Source organism: Tiliqua scincoides, chromosome 3 (assembly GCF_035046505.1).
Source record: "Tiliqua scincoides isolate rTilSci1 chromosome 3, rTilSci1.hap2, whole genome shotgun sequence".
NCBI lineage: Eukaryota > Metazoa > Chordata > Lepidosauria > Squamata > Scincidae > Tiliqua > Tiliqua scincoides.
The window spans coordinates 27,477,264-27,492,913 of NC_089823.1; the positions used below are offsets into that span (position 1 = coordinate 27,477,264).

Sequence of the window (15,650 nt, forward strand, 5' to 3'; positions counted from 1 at the left end):
TCCTTCACATATTCCAGAACACAATTGGGTCTTTAGGAGGACTCCTTCTAGGTTTTTAATGTAACAATTTATTATGAAATTTGTTCTTTGTACAGATAAGCTCCAACTTTAGGACTTCTGACCTAAGAACATCCCAAGTTAATGGACAGTTGTGCCTGTGCTTTTGCACAGGCAGTCTGTCCAGCCTTGCACTTTTACAACTGTGCAAAAGCACTGAGCTTTTGCCTTGTGCCTCAGCAATGATGCTGTTCTGACTTCCTGGCCTGGCAAATGTCCAGAATGGAACCTGTACCTAAGCAGGGCACAATATGTATATGTGTATCTGCACAATAAATTTAAATCAGATTAAATGTCACAACTTCCCAGCTCTGCTGACCCCAAGAATGCTGAGAGCTGTAGTTTCTGAAGTGCTAAAAATTCCCTGTTACAGGGTAGTAATGCTTCACTGAACTAACACCATGTTTCTTTTGGGAGAAGTCATGTCCGTTCAGCTGGCTTCAGATTATAGAGCAGTCATGACTTTATCTGCATGATACACTTCTCCCTAATGCAGTACAGATAGTGTCTTTTAACAACAGGGTTGCGTTCTCCCTTGCAAGCTCTGAGATCCCCACAAACTCCAGGGACTTAGGCCTCAAGACATGGGTTCACTTCACAGTAGTAGACGGGCAGCCCAATCCTGCGCTCCCGTCGCATGGGGCTGCGGTGGCACCAAAAACAGCTGCTGCCACATCCAGCACGCCCACAGCAGCCGCGGGCAGCACCTCAGGAGAAGGAAAGTAGCTCCACAATGGAACTACTCGATTCACCGCAGGCCAAAAGGTTGGCAGTGAGGGAAGAGTTTTCGTGTAGGGCACTGAGCCCCGCACAAATGCTGTGAATCTGGACCCGCCTCCCTCCCTCCCCACACTGTTTCCCGGAACACCTCCTCACTGCTCTCTCTCCGCCTCCCCCCTTCTGGAATGCCTCCTCCCCGCCTACTCCCTGCCCCAAATACCTTACTGCAGCTCAGCAGTCCATGCGAATGTCAAGCGGTGGAAGCAGGGTGCCCGCCCAGTGCTAACCCAGCACCGACCATTGCTGGGCTAGCATGGGCGCTTACCCAGCATTAGGCCTCACAAACATGCTTTACGACACGTTTGTGACGGTGTGCACCGGCACTAAGCCGGCATGTCGAACCCAGGATTAGGCTCTGAGGGCCCAATCCTATCCAGTGTTCCAGTGCCTGTGCAGCTATGCCAATGGGGCATGCACTGCATCCTATGGTAGGGAGGCAGTCACAGAGGTCTTCTCAAGGTATGGGAACATTTGTTCCCTTACCTTGGGGCTGCTTTGTGGCTGCACTGGTGATGGAAAGTTGGATAGGATTGGGCTCTAAGTGGTCTAAACCAGACTTATAGGAATCCCGTTCCTTTGCACTCACACTGATACAAGCCTGTAATATAATTATTTATTTAATTAAGGTTATATGTTACTTTGAAAGGCATTTAGGAATTTCAGAGAATAAATAAATTATACCCACAATGCCAAAACAATAAAGGTAAGCTCCTAAGCTTACTTGTCCCTAATGCTCACCTGGATCTTTCCAACTTCTGTGCAGAAGCAAAGGGTATTTCTTCTACCTGCTGTACAACAGTCATACCACGTGTGAACAGACATCCATAATGAAATGGCAAAGAGCAGCTCATTCTTCCCCACAGCAGGATTTTTTTATACCTTAAACTTAGCTTTGCTTGTGCCTTAAACTAAATTTGGCTCTTAGCCAACCAGAGATTTGGACCTGAAGTTCTGCCTCATAGGGCACAATCCTACCCTGCTCTGGAACAGACAAGCCAAGAAGCTTGTGCTGTATCCAGTGCAGAATAGGGGCCCAAAGCAGCTCAGCCAGAGGCCTTCTAACTAGCCCTGTTCCCACAGATGGTACAAAATGGCTGTGGGGCTAGATGGATTCAGACTTAAACCAATGATTTTTACCTTATTCTTCACATCTTTCTTTCAAGACTCCAATTATTGGGAGACGATATGATGAACTACAGAGTTCTTCAGGCCGGGATGGGAAGCCCAGAATAATGCCTGTCACTCGTAGCACCTCTTCAACGTCTTCTGGATCTAACTCCAACGTCTTGGTTCCTGTTAGCTGGAAGAGACCTCAGTACTCTCAGGTAAAATTCCTACCTAATTGCTAAAACAATTAGTAGATTAATACAGAAAACTCAGCAATTTTTCCTAGATGTTTGTTTAAAAATCTCTCTTTTTAATTAAAAGAAACGAACAAAAGAGAAGTTGGTACATGTCCTCACTCTTTGTGGTCAAGAAGTTGGTCTGAGCAAAAACCCTTCCGTAAGTATCATATTTCTTCCAATAGTGCTCCTGCATAATTTATTTAAATGTTCAGTTCTAAATTTAATCTTCTGTTTGCTGGCATATCTGATTCTTCCATAATTAGCAATGTTTGCTATTTCTTGGTTTAAATGCAAGTAACTGAAGCAGCGTAGAGAATAATGTCTCCATCTGCCTCTTATCAGGAGAGCCTCTCTCCAAAGAGAAATACTAAAGTGTGGTTAAATTCTTCCAGAATTACTAAACATTGTTTATTTCAACCTTGTGATTGTCTCCAGCCATTATAGTGCTCCAGCATCTTAGCAGCTCAGAATTTCACCTCTTTGAGGCCAAAATATGATAAACAGAGAATAAATTAGGTGGGATTCTACAGTGAAGCCCTGGTCCTCTATTGATGCGAATGAGAGCTGTGCAAGAACACATTTAGACAGCAATACTATACATACTTACTGGGAGGAAATCCTACTGAACTCTGTGGGGTTCTTCTACTTCTTCTACTTTGTGCTTCAAAATTGTGCTGTTTAGTATCCTAGGCATAATCATAGTACAGTCATAGGTGTGTTTATTCAGAAGTTCCATGTACTCAATGAGTTTAGTCCCATAAAAGAGGGCACAGGATTGTTACCTGGATGTATAATTCAAGTATATATTTCTTTAAAACACCCTCCTAAAATATAATGCAGATTATTTGCCTGTTTTCACTTGGTACAAAAGTGTTACAGCAAAGTGTAGATTCATTATCTTGCTTGCTGTTCTTACAGTTGCATTTATATTCCATAAATGCATAAAAACAGTAAGACAGCATCAGTCTGCACCCATTAGGAGGCAGCTTGGACGTGTTCCTGCAGCTCAGAGTTGTGTCTTTGTACAAGTTTAATCTGAAGGCACCTGTCCAACATAAATAATAAAAAAGAACTTTCTAAAAATACCCACTGAAGGAATTAGGTGTGTACTGAATATACAGCCTTCTGAATGACCCATTAGACTTCTAACAGAGCCACAGGGGAATAGTGTTTAAAAGAAAATTCCTTTTGAATTTTAGGTAATTTTTTCTTCATGTGGAGATTTGGATCTGACTGAGCACCAAACAAGCCTGGTGGCCTCAGAGGACGGAGCACGTGAGCAAGAGAACATGGACGATTCAAACAGCGAGCAGCAGTTCAGAGTCTTTAGGGATTTTGATTTCCTGGATGTGGAACTGGAGGACGGGGAGGTACAGTACATTCTCTTTGAAAGAACTTTGCTCTTACCTCAGACTAAACTATATTTTAATACTTTACCAACAGCAAATAATGCTCTCTCTATATTTTAGCAGAGGTTTAACTAAGCAACTGAAAACTTCATTTGGAATGAACATTTTTGAATGTTTACATAGTGCAGTAGCTTAATGCTGGCAGGTTACCACACCCTTCCTTACTTGGAGTATACATCTTTTTTTCTTTATTTGCTTTAACAAAAAGACATAATTTAAAAAAAAAACAAAAAAAAAACCCAAAAAGACATAATTTGGTGCCCATTTCAGAGTCATTACTGAATGGCTGAATTTGAACATTCTAATGAACTACACAAATAATATGTTTTCCATACATTAGCATGGAATATAATACTTTTACAGACTCAGTACTACTGAATTGCCCAACCATTGAAAGAACACAGGCTTTGAATTTCACACATACATGTCAAACAGTCTTATAATCAGTTTATAAATGACCTTCAAAACCTATATTTAGAATTGTGTATGTATGTGTAGCATAAAGCCGTGTGTACTTCAAAGCCCTATGCATTCTGCACTGCTCTACGTGTTAGATATTTCATCAGATCTTCTACAACAAAAACAAAAGCCCAAGGGCCTGTATTCAGGTCTTGGCAGGTAGAAACCTGTCAGTTCATCTTTCATTTGAGTTGTTGCTGCAAGGCCATATTATCTAGCTTACATCATATGCTTGAAGGGCCTGAGACTTCTTGTTTTTGTTTTGTTTCATTATTTAAAAAGCATTTTATTGGTAATGTTGATCTGTTCCCTCTGGGAATTATTATTCTACTCTGTAAAAAGATTCAGATTTAGGCATTGGAATATTGTGTAGCACTCCCCACCTAGTTCCTTACAGGACAATGAATAGGCAGGAAGAAGGTCAGAAAGTAAAGTGAGAGCAGTTTTGAAGGGGCACATTCATCTGTGAGGGTATGTTTATGTCACATACTGTTACAGATGCTATCCCCTTTCTTTTCCTCCTCTCAAGTAATTGCACTCCAGTTTGCCCCAGGCCACCTTGGGATCTGTTGTGGGAGAGGCAATCAGACTGACAGGGCAGGTGTGTTAACTTGCTTTTTCCGCTGTCTTCCAAAACTAACTACCCCAGATTCTTAATAGTTTTGCTTGGCATAAACAAGAGGATATCTCATTGGAAAGTGTGAAAAAGGGGCAGCTGGCTGCAGGAGATCCCCTTGGGGCCAGTGACTGGTGCTGTTGTACTGTCTGTTACCTAGTCTGGTTCTGAATGAAATCAGATAAGGCTGAGGTATTCACTCTGTGCGTCCTGCCTCCCTAAGTGAGGCGTGGCTAGCCTCCAGGGGCATCACCAGGCATCTCTAGGAGAGAGGCGAGGCTGCTCTGCTCTTCGTGCTGACTTGCTGCTTTTCTGCAGCTGTGAACGAGGTGGGTGGGGCAAAGTGAGGCTGGGAGGGCGTGAGAAACATGGTGGGGGGGAGGTGGGAGAGAAGGGTGGCTGGGCAAGCAGGCAGAGGTGCCGCATCTCATCATGGAGCTCTCTCCATGTGCAACCTCGCCACAAGGACTACATTTCCCAGTGTGCCCGTCGCCCTGGGCATCCTGGGATTGGTCAAAGCTGGAGGAGAGAAGAGTGCGGAGGTGCTGCATCTCATTAGCACAGGGCATACTCCTGGCAGGCTTTAAAGTAAGTATAGGCACCGCAGCGCTTTCCTCTGCTTGGGAAGGAAGGAGCCAGCCTGCTCCTATTGGGGGGTGGAGTGTCCAGATGCCCCAGCCAGCATCCCTCCATCTTGCCTGGGGTGGCATCTACATATTGGGGGTGTGTGTGTGTGAGCAGCCCCCATCTACTTTGGGGTGAGTTGTAATCTTGCTGGGTGTGGCTGCAATCCTTTCCACACTTTCTTGGGAGTAAGCCCCATTGACTCAAATGGGGCTTACTTCTGAGTAGACCTACATAGGCTTGGGGTCTGTGTCAGCTTAATGAAGGATCCTCACCTTTCTCTTTTTCCTCCCCCTTCAAAAAAGAAAAAAAAACACTCATGATGACTTTGTCTCCAAAAATTGATTAAAAATAAAATTCCCCATTCCTTTTTAACCATTCCTCTTTTTCCTCCTGCCTCCTTTTGGGGGGGGGTACTCTGTTGGCTGCTGTTGTAAGACAAAAGGCACAATTCTAGCTAGATCTACTCAGAAGCAAGTCCTATTGTGTGCAATGGAACTTACTCCTAGGAAAGTGGAATTAGGATTCCAGCCAAGCAGTCTCTAGGTCTCAGTTTGCAATTAGCAGATACACACAAAACAAAGTCTTCCCCTCCCCCAGCAAATTCATCACTTCTCTCCCCCTCCCCTTTCCAAAACCCTCCAGGTGTGCTGCTAACACTCAGGGCACAATCCTAACCATGTCTACTCAGAAGTAAGTCTTATTTTGTTCAATGGGGCTTACTCTCAGGTAAGTGTGGTTAGGATTGCAGCCTCAGAGTGCTGGCAGCCTTGTTTCTCGTGTATAATTATAACACCTTCATTCCCATTTTGGGCGTAACTGAGGTGAGGTGTTGTAATGGGGAGCTGTGGCCAATGGCTACAAGGATCAGGGGAGGATCAGGTGAGCTGGCAAAGTTCGAGAACCACTGAGATAAGGAAATGACAGCCAATGTAAAAAATGTAGGACTTGGATCAGCTGTTCTTGGATATTTAAAATGTAGACCAATAAGTGCCAAAGTCAAGAGAGTCATTCTGCGTAATATCTGCTTAGGCCACAGTGATAAGTATGCCAACTTGAAAGTAAATTCCACAGAAATCAAAATAAGTTATGTACCTTGTGTTTTGTCAGCATTGCAAAAAAGGAGTGCTGTGTGGAGCTGAACATGTTCACAAGCAACATGAAATGCATCTGGCAAAGTGAACTCCAGTCTGCAAAATATAAAAGTGATTTATCTTTAAAAAATAACAAGACTCTCCATCATAAATAGTGTTGCTAGTCATCATTTAGAAGCTCTTTTGCTGTGTACTCTTTTTCATAAGAAAATCATAGTTCACATACTGAGCTACACATGCATATGCTTTTACATATGAAGTTCCAGAAAAAATCTGGATTCTCAGTTAGAAGTTAGCAAGGATGGGAAAACTACTACCAGTCAGAAGAGACAATAGTGGATACATAGACCAATAATAAGGTTAACACTGGCTCTTTATGTATCTTTATAGGTTTGACACCGAGGGCCCAATTCTATCCAGCTTTCCAGGGCTGATGCAGCCGTGCCAATGGAATGTGCACTGCATCTTGTGGTGGTGGTGAGCAGTCATAGAGGCCTCCTCAGGGTAAGGGAACATTTGTTCCCTTAGCTCGGGGCTGCATTGTGGCTGTATCAATGCTGGAAAGTTGGATAGGATTGGACCCTGAGTGATGGAGATGTGTCTGCAGGATAGCCTAGTCCTCTCCGTGTTGTGTAGGGTTACCAGATACAAAAGAGGACAGAGTGCCTGTACCTTTAACCATTGTATAGATGAGGGAATTTTGGCAGGTGCAGCTCAACACAGAAGCACCTGCCAGAATTCCCTCTTCTATACAATGGTTAAAGGTACAGGCACTCTGTCCCTCTTTGTATCTGATAACTGTAATGATGTGGTCATTTCTGTGTGTAGAGAGGAGACTTATTTAACATAGGGAAATATTCAGAAATGCAGTTCACCTGGAATCTAAAGTGGAACAATCTGAGAAGGAACACCACCACATGATTTTACTCTGTGTAGGCCCCCTTATGGACTGCATCTTGATTGTCAGTGTGGGAATAGAACTGATCCAAGTGTTGTCAGGATGAAGCTTTGAGTATTTGTGCACCTTAGTGAGTATAATGGATTATGGGATCCAGCTGTGACACAGAAATTGCTACAAAAGCCTCTGGGTAGGCAGTCACATAAAGAATGAGTAGAAAAACTTTCAAAGAACTATTCAGCAGTTCTAGAAGCCTTTGTCATAATAAATCACTTGGGAGGTGAAGAATATCAGGCAGTTAGGGGAGTGAAGGACATGAGTCAGGGTAACTGCTGAAAGGTGGCTGGTCTATAACATCCATGTGCATCAACTATAATAATTCCAGTGCTAGCAGATGATTTTAGAAGAAGGTAGGTAAGTCTTAGCAAAAGAGCATTGATTTGGTATTTGCTTAAAGAACTGCCACCCAACCAGTAGCACAGCCTGCTTCCTGTAAACAGTTTTGTGAACTTTTTTTGTTGAAAAGCAGTATATAAATATTCTTAATATGATCGTGCTGTTATAACTTGCTGATTGATTTCCATCTTGATTAAGCCAGGTATTCTCACAATGGGCATTTATTTTAAATATTAATTTGCATAATCAACTGGCAAAGAACCACATTTTCATCTAGTGCAAACAGTACAGTACATCTATTAAAATACTGAACTTGTTTTCTTACCTAAGAACTGAAAGTCCAATTTTGGTGGACTTTCTTTCTGTCTTTTCTTTCTGGAAAAGACAGTCTGAATTGAATTTATTATACCAGATGTCTATAGCCTAAATCAGTGGTTCCCAAACTGTGAGCCATGGCTCCCTGGGGAGCCATGGAAACCAACCAGGGAAGCCACAGAATCCTCATAGAAAATGTGCCACCCTATACAATGTATAGGATTGTAACTCTAATGGGGAGCCCCTGCCAGTGGTCCAGTAGGTCAAGGGAGCTAGCTGCCAGTTGAAAAAGTCTGAGAACCACTGACCTAAATTCTACAGCCTGCAGAATGGAAAGATTAAAGTAAGACCATCCTATTAGGTCGTCCCCAGTTCCCTGAGTGATGAGAATATTCCAGGAGGCAGCACTACATGCGTTTTGCTTCCCTCTTTTGTTTTATGTGCAGTTTACCATCAGAGCATGATCAGCAGCAGCAGCCCAGGAGGAATAGGGACCTTAAAAAACTTTTTACTGAGTCCAACAATTGGTCCATTTGACTCAGTATTATCTACACTAGTTAGCAGTGACAGGGATCTTTTTCAGCCCTACTTAGAATTACTGGGGATTGAACCTGAGGATTCTGAGGATTGAACCTGAGGATTACTGGGGATTGAACCTTTGCATATGTGTATGCAAAGCATATGCACTAAAATTGAGCTATGGCCCCTCCCAAAAACATCCCCACTCCTCCCAGGTATCAGAACCTGTCATCTATCAGAAGCTCAGAGAGAGGCAAAGTACACAACAAGATGTTTTTGTTTGTATTTTATACGAGGATGTTTTGCAAGCTGATAAGGATAATTGGAAAAATAAGGCTCTGATTTTTCTCTTGAAAATAGATATTACTGTCTAGTTACTGGTTTCTTTCTTTCCTTCAAAAAGTTAAACTCAGGGCTGATTTAACACTGCAATTTTTGAAAGAGGCAATTTCTCTGAAGTGATCATGCCACCACTGATTTCACATGGAAGGGTGCTTCTTTGAGGCACTAGGAAAATCATGGCCCATGCTAAAAACATATATATCCAAGAATCAGCTTGCCCCAGTCAGGTTGATTGCTTCAAAATATAAAACCTTCAAAAGTAAGGAGGCCATAATGGAAAAACACATTCATTTTTAACAATGGCAGCATTATTATGTAGTGTGTAATGTACTTCCTGTTATTGAGCCTAACCTCTTTGTCCTCAAATGCCTTAACAAATAACTTTTAAAACAAATAAGTCTATAGGAACAACTTCTGGCCTGATAAAAGAGGTTACCTAATTAAATTTCAGTTACTTAATTTAGACTTATACTGTGACTCGGTAAATCTAGTTTTCCTGTGTATATACATGAATTAAACAGGAAGCATAGGCTAAAGCACAGTTTTCCAGTTTGTTTTCCATCTTAATATTATGCAAAGAGATTAATTGCTGCTTAGACTGTCCACAAGGTTGCCAGATGTAGTGATTTAGTATTCTAATTAAGCTGTGAAAGCCACTATTGTGAAACTTTGGTAAAATTAAAAGTAGGAATAAATTGATAAAACGGATTGCATTAAGTTAGACTGTAGGGCATATGTGTATAAGAGTATGTTTAAATCAAGTATGTTTACAAATACTTTTCTTTATTTGTTTCCTACTTGTTATATCTGCTATTCAGGAGCTTCAGGTAAGATGATGCTATTCGAACTCACATGTGCTAGTAGATGTAATGCATTGTTTGTACTCTGCGATATACTCTGTCTTTTCCAGTGTGTGTGTGTGCATATATGTATATGTTTGAAGAGGTTCCCACCTCATGTTATGCTTTAGAAATGTTTTGGAGTTCTAAAAAACACTGAGAGCTGGTTCAAATGTTAACTTCTACATTAGTATTTGTGGTGGGATTCCTGGATTTTGTCCTTGATCAGATCCATGAACCCCAGAAATCTGGTGTAGTGTAAGAGATTCTGCCATCCGAAATGTTTATGCCTGTGCCATAAGCTTAAAAGGAATAGGAATAGGATAAAACAGAGAAGCAGCCAGAACCATGTGGCACTCTGTGCCGTTACTTTAGAACAGGGGTGTCCAAACCTTTCGGCAGGAGGTCCACATCATCTCTCTGACACTGTCGGGGGCCAGGAAAAAAATAATTAATTTACATTAAAATTTACATAAATGAATTTATTAAAGATGAAACTTAGAGATGAATGAATGAAGGTCTTGTAGTAGCTCAGGGCCTCTAAAAGCCCTTGCACAAAGCACGGCAGCCTTTCCTTTGCTGCCACTACTGCATCACAGTTGTGAAACAGCAAGTAGTGGAGGGAGTCCGTGTCCCACAGCTCAGATGAGAGATCGAACAGTCGTCCTCACACTGAGAGCAGTTGCATCGGGCCAGCACAGGCTGAAGCAAGTCTCTGGAGGGCCAGAGGCTCATTGGAGACTGGGGGCTCCTCACAGGCCAGATTGGGAGCCCCCGAGGCCTACAAGTGGCCCCCGGGCCAGGGTTTGGGCACCCCTGCTTTGGTAAATAATAATGGAAAAGTCTAGGAAAGTGGGACAGAGACTTTCAGCAATAAGCTATATATGGATTTTCATCACAACTGTTTTTCCTCAGTTGTAAGTAATACCAAAACAAACACACAGGCTGAAATCCTATATACCCTTACCTGGGAGAAGGTACCATTGAACTTAATGGGACTTCCTCTTGCATAGAAATGCATAGGACAGTTTGACACAATAAAATGCAGACTCTGGAATAACAAATTATGAGATGAAAATTTGATGAAGCAGCTTCAAATCCTGTGGAAATTTGCTTTCTGATAGTAACAAACCTTGTCAGGTCTCAAAGTAAACTGCCAGCTTACTTGTGCAAATCTGCCCACTTGAGTGATCTACAGATGCTTGACTATAGCTCTGCTTTTTTGAACTGGAAAGTTGCCAGTTCCAAATCTTCCAGTTCACCATAGAGGAGCTGCTATGTTGTTTGAGTTTGCTCTTCTGCTCGAGTGTGTAGACTGCTTGTCTGAGGTTCCATACATGTGAGATTGTGGCAATTTGTCAGTTTTGTATGGCAGAACTCAGGCTTCTCCTGTCAAAAGCTGTCAGGAGAGTGTGCCAGAATTCATACTAATTGAAATCTCTTAGGGCACAATCCTAACCCCTTATGTCAGTGCTTTCCAGCACTTGCATAGCTGTGCCATTGGGACGTGTGCTGCATCCTGCAGTTGGGTGTCACTCACAGAGGCCTCCTCAAAGTAAGGGAATGTTTGTTCCCTTACCTTGGAGCTGCATTGCCCTTATGTCAGTGCTGGAAAGCACTGACATAAGGGGTTAGGATTGCGCCCTTAGTCTGTTTACTATTTCCCCCCCAAGCTCTATTATAGCATTAAAATTTGTTTCAGCTCTGTACATTTGCTTCAGCTCTAGTTGCAATGATCGTTGATGTCATTTATTTGTAACAGTCAAGGCAGTCCTGGAGACATTCATGCTTCGTTTATAGAATGAAGCATGTCTATCAGAATTACTGAGACTAGGTATAAAAATGTTTAATTAGAGCATGGTTTTTGTTTCAAAATTTAAAGTGTTGGTTCATTTGAAAAATCATATTGTACTTGAGAAAAATAACTTCTAATCTATAAAGAAAAAACAGTTAAAACTACAGACTTTGCTGATTTGACAGTTGGCCTTGTGCATGCAAAACCAAAAGCTCATTCAGATCTACCCTAACTTGACTTTTAGTTTTGTGTTTATGTATGTAAGTACAGAAAACCTAAAATATTTTACTTGTGGTTTGCAGTTGTGCTGTTATCATAAACACAGAATGCATTCAACAAGCAATTAGATGAAAAACATTTTCACAGTTGTTTAAACAACTTTCAATAACTTCAAACAGACATGAATCATAAATACTGATGGGTAGATATTTAAATAGAGTCTTTAGCTTTCAGTGTAAGGGCCAAACTGTGTGACATTAAACAAATTGGTAATTTCAGGGTCTTTTGTGGGGGGGGGGGGGGTCACAAGCCAGATTGGCCTCTTGTAGATTGGGACCATAATGGGAGATAGGGGCCTTTGTTCCCTTCCTCTCATAGTCTAGAACTTCCAATCCCGCCCCCCACCCCCCAAGGTTGATATTTGCCTGTGGGAATGCCTTTTACTTGCAAATAGCACAGACTGGACCCTCATATCCGGACTGTGACAGGAGTAGGGTTAAATTCTCCCTATCCAGTGCCTTGGTCCTGACCTTCAGGAGGGCCTAACACAGATACTACTTACCAAATAAAATGGAAGCATATTAGGACAAAAGACACATTTATTGTTGGGCCCTAAGCCATATTGATGTTAATAGAATTTACCCTAGTCATTGTGAAGGTCACAGCTAGGCGTGGGAAGTCATCAGTCAGTTTTGTTAGGTGTTTCTTTACAAATTGATAGAGCTTCAGATCGTGGTAATTATGTATGAAAATAATAAATAATGAAGGTATCACTTTCTTTAAATCCTTACCACCTTTTGAAATGTTGCCAAGTTGAATTTTCAGAGGAAGAATAGTTGTATAGTGGCAGAGAAAACAAACCAATGCTGTGATTGCAGGGTGAAAGCATGGACAATTTCAACTGGGGAGTACGAAGGCGTTCTCTTGACAGTCTGGACAAGTGTGATATGCAGCTTCTGGAAGAAAGCCAGCTTTCAGGAAGTACACCCAGCCTGAGCAAAATAAACCATGAAGACTCTGATGAATCATCAGAGGAGGAGGACCTAACAACAAGCCAAATCCTGGAGCAATCAGAGCTAGTAAGTAGTTAAATTATAGGTTGTTGGTAGCTATGTTATATAAAAAGCAATGTAGATTCCCTATGTCCTATATTCAAACTAATGTCAAATGAAATCGGAAGTGGTAGAACTTGTGTAGGTAAGTATTCTTAACTGTCTGCTTTCTCTTTTCATGTTTTGCATGTGTAAAAGAGATTTAGATACAAGTTTTCTCTATGGGAAATGTCAGATCTGATAAGTGTTGCTTTTATTCAGTGACGTTATAGATTCATGTTCAATTAAGTGGCACATTTATGAACTCTTATCACATCTGATTATACAACATTTGGAAAACAAAGCTTCTGTTTTCAGTAAAGCATAGCAAGGGAGGAAACAAGAACTTCTATAATATTTAAGTCAGTCTTCTGTTTAAGAGCTACACAGAAGGCTTATGAGACAAATAGTAAAATTACAAGCCTAAACTTTCCAGCGATCACCAGTGGAAAACATTATGCTATTTTCAGTAAAAGTATTTAGAGGCTAGAAGAATGACTTCATACAGTGGGCATAATCAATGCCAAGTTCTCCTACGCAAGAAAATGAATGGCAGACATGCCAGAGCACTTTTGGGTAGTTCCTATTCATTTTAGTGAAGCTTGTGCACAAGGTTAAAAGATTACTCCTTTTTAACAGATCATGACGCTTTCCCCTTCTGAGGACACAAACCACATCGACTCCCTTTCCACACCATGTGAAACAACGTCAGTGCCTCCACCTTCTTTTGGTTCAAGAACATCTAGCTTCAATGCTTCTTTGCCTGAAATGAACAATCTCCAGGTGTCTGAAAGTTCAAAGGTGAATGATTTCTTTAAGAATGTTGATGAAATAGAAGGAAGAAATTTGGAATACAGTTGTTTTTCTCTTAAGAAAGGTGACTTTAGTGTTTTCAGATCAAATGTTTAATACAGCATGTCCAGCCATAATTAGTGCCATGCAGAATGCATGTTTCTCAAGCAACAGTGCTTTGAAAATACCAGCATGTCACTTTCACTAACTTTAATAGAGCAGTACAAAAATTGCCTTGTGGGTGTAAGCGTGCATTCCATTTCTTTCCTAAATGTGGGAGCTCTATTGTGCAGATGCCTGTACTGGACTCTGTCCTGGTCTGGTTCATCTACTTTTAGAACACAAAGTGCCATATACCAGAATAGACTTTGGTTTTCAAAAAATTAAAAAGATGTTTCATATTGCTGCCTAAACAAAACTAGCCTTGGACACAGTTATCAAAGGTTGGTAAAAGCAATACCATATATTTTGAAGTTATGTCTTTTTAGAAATCTACTTCTTATATATGAACAAAACTTTATAGCTGAAATTATTAGTGGTAGACCCTTTTCTCAGTTGCTTCATATGGGAATGCTGACTGTTGTCACCTGAGTGTAGTATCAAAATCCATCATGTTTCATGTTGCAAGCACATCACGCTGACTCAAGGAGTTAGATCAGAATTCCACAAAAGCAAAAGGGTGGTGCCTTGGACAAGAAAACGAAACTTTCATTTGGACAAGAATTACTGAAACAGGAGCTTTATGTAGCAGTAATAGTGTAAATTGTTTTAAGAGAACTTGATAGTTCTAGTATAGTCAGGCTGCATGGTCACGTTTTGATATTTTCATTTGAGATGTATAAAGGGAAGACTCTTACTCATCGATGGCAGAGCTTTACTTTAAATGAGGAATTGTTGTGTGGCATTGAGGCTGGTCAGAAACATTAGAATGAGTCAAAAGACCTTATGGTGAGCACATACTCACAATGGAATTTCCTGGGTTACCTTCTGAAAACACACCCCCTGTCACCTGGAAGGCATTATCTGGAATGCAAAGGAACTTTGGAAATGGCCTCCAACATACTGTAGTGAAGACAATGGTGCATGGAAGCACTCGTACAAAGAGAAAGAATCTTGGCTTTCAAGCTGTTCCAGTTGGTGTTTATTCTTACAGATTACATTTATGATTGTTCTGAGCAATGTTCATGTTACTATTCTGCTATTTTTTTTAGGTCTTTCCCATACTGTTGTATTCTGATGTATTTAGTGTTGGTTGGCTTACCTGTACATTGCTTTGAGTATATTTTTATATAGAAAACTATCTTATAAATAACTTTGTAGATACAGTATAAGCAACTTTATCCCATATCATTAAGTGATATTTTGGTGTGGATCACACTATATTTTTGCTTTATCAGTATTGTTGACACATATGTTGTATTGTTAAGTACAATGTAGGTAAAATGGTGCTTAATTCAATCCTCCCCCCCCCCCCCAGACTGAAGGTGCCCAAGAAGAGGAAGATACTTCCATACAGGAGGATGATCTTTCTGGCTCCACCAATGAACTGCCAGCAGCTTTTGAATACAGTGATAGTTTTAGCCTAGATATGACAGAGGCTGAAGAAAAAGGAGACTGTCGACTGTTGGATCAATATGCACTTGCCAGGTATGCCTACATGTGACACTGAGTGGACATGGAGTACAAAACTCTTTCATTGCGGAGACAAAGTTGCGGTCGCATGACATTCCTGAATTTAAGGGATGGGTCAAATCGGATCATGAAATCAGAAAAATATTAAGATTGTATAAGCATGAGCACAAATTTACATATAACCTGTTATCCTATAATTATTTGATTTACTTCATTCCAGTTTTGGTGAAGGTGATAGGAATGTATCACCTCCCCCTTCCCCCTTCTTTTCGGCTATTCTGGCTGCATTTCAACCAGCTGCATGCGATGATGCAGAAGAAGCTTGGCGTAGCCATATTAATCAGCTCATGTGTGACTCAGATGGCTCCTGTGCAGTATATACTTTTCATGTGTTCTCTTCCCTGTTTAAGGTAAGGAATTCTAGGAA

At 41.2% G+C, this 15,650-nt stretch overlaps 1 protein-coding gene across 4 annotated transcripts in view; it reads left to right on the plus strand.

Moving 5' to 3' along the window:
• The window catches only part of FRY (FRY microtubule binding protein), a 256,079-nt gene that overhangs the window by 215,855 nt on the left and 24,574 nt on the right, over nucleotides 1–15,650 (plus strand). For all 4 annotated transcript variants that reach the window (XM_066620128.1, XM_066620125.1, XM_066620127.1 and 1 more), the window contains 7 exons: nucleotides 2,001–2,162; nucleotides 2,266–2,340; nucleotides 3,383–3,553; nucleotides 12,587–12,787; nucleotides 13,439–13,600; nucleotides 15,069–15,238; nucleotides 15,444–15,633. In XM_066620128.1, the coding sequence (XP_066476225.1) occupies nucleotides 2,001–2,162; nucleotides 2,266–2,340; nucleotides 3,383–3,553; nucleotides 12,587–12,787; nucleotides 13,439–13,600; nucleotides 15,069–15,238; nucleotides 15,444–15,633 (1,131 nt within the window). The remainder of the gene's footprint in view (nucleotides 1–2,000; nucleotides 2,163–2,265; nucleotides 2,341–3,382; nucleotides 3,554–12,586; nucleotides 12,788–13,438; nucleotides 13,601–15,068; nucleotides 15,239–15,443; nucleotides 15,634–15,650) is intronic.